The 5,000-nt window shown below is 36.7% G+C and overlaps 2 protein-coding genes across 2 annotated transcripts in view; one reads left to right on the top strand and one right to left on the bottom strand.

Annotated features, from left to right (window-relative positions):
* Positions 1 to 5,000, top strand: part of LOC138039154 (nucleotide-binding oligomerization domain-containing protein 1-like) — an 85,241-nt gene that overhangs the window by 44,148 nt on the left and 36,093 nt on the right. The window lies entirely within an intron of this gene.
* Positions 1 to 5,000, bottom strand: part of LOC138039012 (carbonyl reductase [NADPH] 1-like) — an 18,164-nt gene that overhangs the window by 11,594 nt on the left and 1,570 nt on the right. Inside the window, exon 4 of the mRNA XM_068885160.1 lies at positions 2,094 to 2,206. Coding sequence (XP_068741261.1) covers positions 2,094 to 2,206 — 113 coding nt within the window. The remainder of the gene's footprint in view (positions 1 to 2,093; positions 2,207 to 5,000) is intronic.

The raw sequence follows: 5,000 nt of genomic DNA, 5'->3' as shown, positions 1-5,000 counted from the left end.
AATGAGTTGATTAGGAGACCTACAGAAACATGGGCTCTATGCGTGTTTTGAGTAGGACTGTCTGTAGTGCTTGATTTGAGAGGATATTGAGAAACTTCATTTGTAACCAAAAGGAACTGGAGCCAATTACATTCATACTCTGCACCATCTTGCACCTTACTCATGCCAAGTTTGAATCATATTGCTGTTACAATTTGAGAGATATTCTTGATTTTGTGATCCATCTTCCAGTGGAACCACTGATGACGTCATCAATTTGCTAATTTGCATAACACAAAAACTCAAATATCTCTGAAACGAAAAAAGGTACTTCAAAACTGTAAAGGCCATTATTCATCATTTTGAAAACACTTTCAAATAGGCATTAAATATTTTTTTTAACTTCATAGGCAGTATAAAATCTATGAAGTCTCACTCCCCGGGATCAATGGGTAAAGAAGAGAGTGGATGGAGAGGTTGTTAACCCACTGACTCCTACATGACTCGAGGTCATAAATGTTGTTAATATGTATATTGCCATTGTCAGTGTCATTGTTATTATCATTATTATTAATAATAATTAGTAGTAGTATTAAAGCAGTTTTCAAATGACTGTCTATTAAAAGTAATCACAAGATTGCAATTGCTTTAGAAGCCTAGTGATACTGTAGGTTTAAAAATCTCATGCCACTGTTTATCAAGCAATAAGAAAGAAACCAAATTATTATTATTATGATAATAATAATAATAATAATAATAATAATAATTATTATTATTATTGTTGTTATTGTTATTATTATTATTATTATTATTATTATTATCATTATTATTATTATTATTATTATTATTTGTATCCATCCACAGTGTACAATCACTGGTGAGTCCCAGTCTGACTGCAACAAGCAGTCTCAGCACTCAAAAGACTCTTCTTAGGATTTTTGCCGATCCTAGCAAGACTGTCCTCTGAACCATGCATGGCCCAAGGCCCACATTGATCTTCTTTATATAATAGCCCTCAAAATTCTCTGTTATGCTACCCAACACTCCTATTACAATGGGAGTGACAGTCACTTTCTTCAATTTCCACAAGGCCTTCACACTGCAAGGTCTCAATACTTCTTGGTTTTTCTTCCACTTTCAGCAGGATGCAACAATCTCCTGGGCAAGCAACATCAATTATCTGACATCTGACACTCTCTCTTCTTCTTATCAATCACTACAATATCTGGTCTATTGTGTGGGAGCCTTTTGTCCATCTGAATTGTGAAGTCCCATAGGATTTTCACATTCTGGTTCTCAACAACTGGTTTCGGGCTATGCTCATACCACTTTTCTCCACACTCTATGTTGACCAGTTTGCAGAGATCCCAGTGTGTTGCTTTTGCAACATTATCTATTATTATTATTATTATTATTATTATTATTATTATTATTATTATTATTATTATTATTATTATTATTATTATTATTATTAAGCTATATCACAGTAGTTGCCACTGGAGTATCCCCTATCAGCAGGTAGTGACACACCACCTTAGCGTTCCACAGTTCTTCAGAGAATTCCCGTGCATCCTAACAGTACTGAGTTCTGTTACGATTGGATGCTGAGTACCAAGAGCGCCAATTATAATAGGGTTGATTCTAACCTTACGTAATTGCCAAAATCTCTTTATCTCAAAGGCCAGGTCAATATATTTCTCCTCCTTCTCATGCTCCTTCAGGCACATCCGTCTATCAACAGGGCAAGCAACTTCAACAATGTGACATTCATTTGTTTCTTGTCGATCACGACAATGTCAGGCTGTCATGCAACATTATTATTATTATTATTATTATTAAATTATTATTATTGCTATTGTTGTTGTTGTTATTATTAATTGCTGTTGTTGTCAGAGTAGTACTGTAAGTGTTATGTATGAATGAAGTAAAGTGCAATGGAGATGACAGCTAAAGATGGCAAGGGAAAGGCCTTAAATAAAGTATTGCGATTTTTTAGTTGTATACAGTACTGTTAAAGTAGACTGGCAGCAGCAGCAGCAGAAGTAAATTGGTGATGGTGGTGGTGGCAATAGCAGTAGTTTGGCTGTCTATGATAGTAGTCTAATTACCAATACCTTGCATGTGGTCTCAACAGAGGAAATAATGCATGGCACACATCAAGAGTACCATGGAAATTCGTTTTCAGAGTCACCTCGGCTTGCTCTTCGAATGGTGCAGTTGTTGCCATCTATTAATATAGCACATACAAGTTAACATTGAAAAATAACTTTCTTCAAGTCTCTGGCTGATGCATTCATCCTCAGGTGCTGTGACTACTAAGTCTGGGAATACCACAACAAAATCAAAAGAGATGAATATGTGTAATTATATATGTGTAAATGTTGGTATAGGGGATCAACAAAACCTCAGAATACCTGTCGTGTTCAAACGAATTAACATGATTGCTCGTGAAAGACAACCGGTAGTTTTCCAGTCAGTGTGGAGACATCTTTTAAATTAGGAAACACAACTGCACGCAACTACAAGAACTGAAAGCAGCAATGCAAAGTGTCCATGTATGATTATCTGTGCTTTAGTCTTGAGAGGTCTAATGCTTATTCCTTGTACTTGCAACACTTCAATAGTAACTGTTACAGTTACAGTGTCTTTTTTGCATCTCAAGTACATGTATAAAGGGGATTTGGGCCAACAAATCTGTACAAGCAAATGTGCTTAAAAAATACACTTATGTCCAGAATTGCACATAATTGGATGAATACCCAATTTTGAAATCCAACATGAAGTGCCCAATGGGTTATTCCAGAAAAAATCCACACCCCCCCCCCAACAGATGGGGTCGTTTTTTAACCCCCGCTCTCACCTGGATTTCCTGAGGCCCAAGACCCCCCCTCCTGTCTGGATTTCCAAGACAAAAGACCCCCCCCTCCTGCCTGGATTTCCAGGAAAAAATATTAAGGTTAAATTTAATTTATTTTTAATAGAAAATACACACAATCATGTATAGAAGATGTTCTTTTTCAATTTCTAAAGCTTTGGCTAAATTATGTGTCAGGCGTTTCAAACTCTTCGTTGCAATATTGTTGCGACGGCTCTTTCTTTAGTATCTTGTTCACGTTTTCTGCTATATTTATGTCAGGTGAGAAATATGTGAACAAAATATTTCTACTATTTTCAGGGTCTGAGAATGCTAAACTGTCACCGAACTTAACGTTCGAATTGCGTGAACTATCGGTTCAGATGACCCCTGCAGAAGACTTTTTCAAGTTCAACTCTCCCTCCCACCTGGATTTCCAGGGTCCTTGACCCCCCTCCCGCGAGAATTTCCAGAATCCCATCTGTCGGGAGGGTGTGGATTTTTTCTGGAACAACCCAATACAGTCTAAGCATTTTCCACCTATTTCCGATAATAAGGTAAGGGTACAGGTTAGCGTTATTTTTAGGTTTGGGTAAATGCAGCAGTTTATCCATACTTGAGGAGCAGTATTTGGGGGAAACGTTTGTGACATTAATTGTCTGTATTCTGAAACATGAGTGATGTTGAAGTTGGGGAAAAGAGCGAGTGGACACTTCATGATGTGACGCTTATTGAAATCTGTGTGCATCTAATAATTATTATATTGTGTTTCTGGGGGCAGGTACAAAACAAAGGTCACCGGTCCGGGGGACTGTTTCTCCAAAGTCCTGAAACTTTTCAGGCCCTTTTTGGGTGTCATAATTCCTTCTATATCTTAAGAATGGAGAGATTTTAAGTCAACAAACTTCACTATAGTTTTGCTTTTTGTTAACTTGAAAACATGCTATAAGACCATCTTATGAAAACAAGCGGAAGGCAGTTTCTAAATGGTTTTTTGGACCCAAAAAGTTATTGGGACTTTTGAGCCCCACGTAACAGGTCATTGTTTTACCAATACAGAAACAACCGTAACTGTTTACAAATGCTAACATTAGGCCTAAAAACATTTGTTAAGACCTAATTAGGCCTAAGGCTAGCTTTAATGGATGTCTAGGATACTTTCTGTATTGGTAAAACAATGACCTGTGACCTGAGACCTGTGTTTTGTATCTTCTGCATTTCTGGAAATATCTAAAAAATAATGCCCTTTTTGGAAGAATCATAGTAGTCTAGCAAAACAAACTCAATAGAACTGGTGAACAGGAAATAATATTATTTTATACGCATAATAATATGTAAGTAATTTAACTAAGGAAGGAAACTTTGATTGCAAAACTTTTGAACAGAACAGTGTGGTTGCATGTTAATTGACTCTGAGACAGAATGATCATCCTAGTTGAGAGTAACTTCATATCAATAATATTGAAACGCAGTTGCAAAGAAAGCATACTCATTACAACTGCATTCATTGAATATCTTGTACAGGATATATTATGACATCACAACTAACAAGCACCCAGACTATTAGCATGATAGCTCAAATGGTAGAGAAGAGAGTGACAGTACTCTAATAATAACAATAACAATAATAATAATAATAATAATAATAATAATAATAATTCATGACTTTCTGTGGACAGGGCAACCTACAAGAAGATGGTATTCACTCTACAGGCTAAACAATGCTTAGCCTCGGCCCCAGGGTTTAAATACCAAGCGTCTCCTGGAGGATTAAGGTGGTCCCAATGACCATGGAGGAGACAGGAGAGTATAGTTGGCAATTTTCTCATCCTCTTTAGTCACTACGTTCCTATCCCAAGGCACTGAGAAAACAAACATCCACTCCTGCTTGAGTTTTTCTCAACTGCAATGACCATTCTTACTTAAAGAAGGAAACTCTGTAGATGATTAGGACCAAAAAGACTGCTGAATTTTGTTGTCTTTCCTAAGCTGCTGCATTAAATATTTCTTATGATAATAACGCTTTCTTGTAGGTAACCACTTACATGATTGTAAAACATACTGTGTATGGGCAGTGTCCTACCCACGAACACAGACATATTTCCAGCCATTGCTTTGACTCCCCTAAAGATAACTGGGGGAGAGAAACAACTACTGAAAATATATC

This window comes from Montipora capricornis, chromosome 1 (assembly GCF_036669925.1).
Source record: "Montipora capricornis isolate CH-2021 chromosome 1, ASM3666992v2, whole genome shotgun sequence".
NCBI lineage: Eukaryota > Metazoa > Cnidaria > Anthozoa > Scleractinia > Acroporidae > Montipora > Montipora capricornis.
Note: the sequence above shows the minus strand (reverse complement) of the source record. Positions and strands in the feature narration are given on the sequence as shown.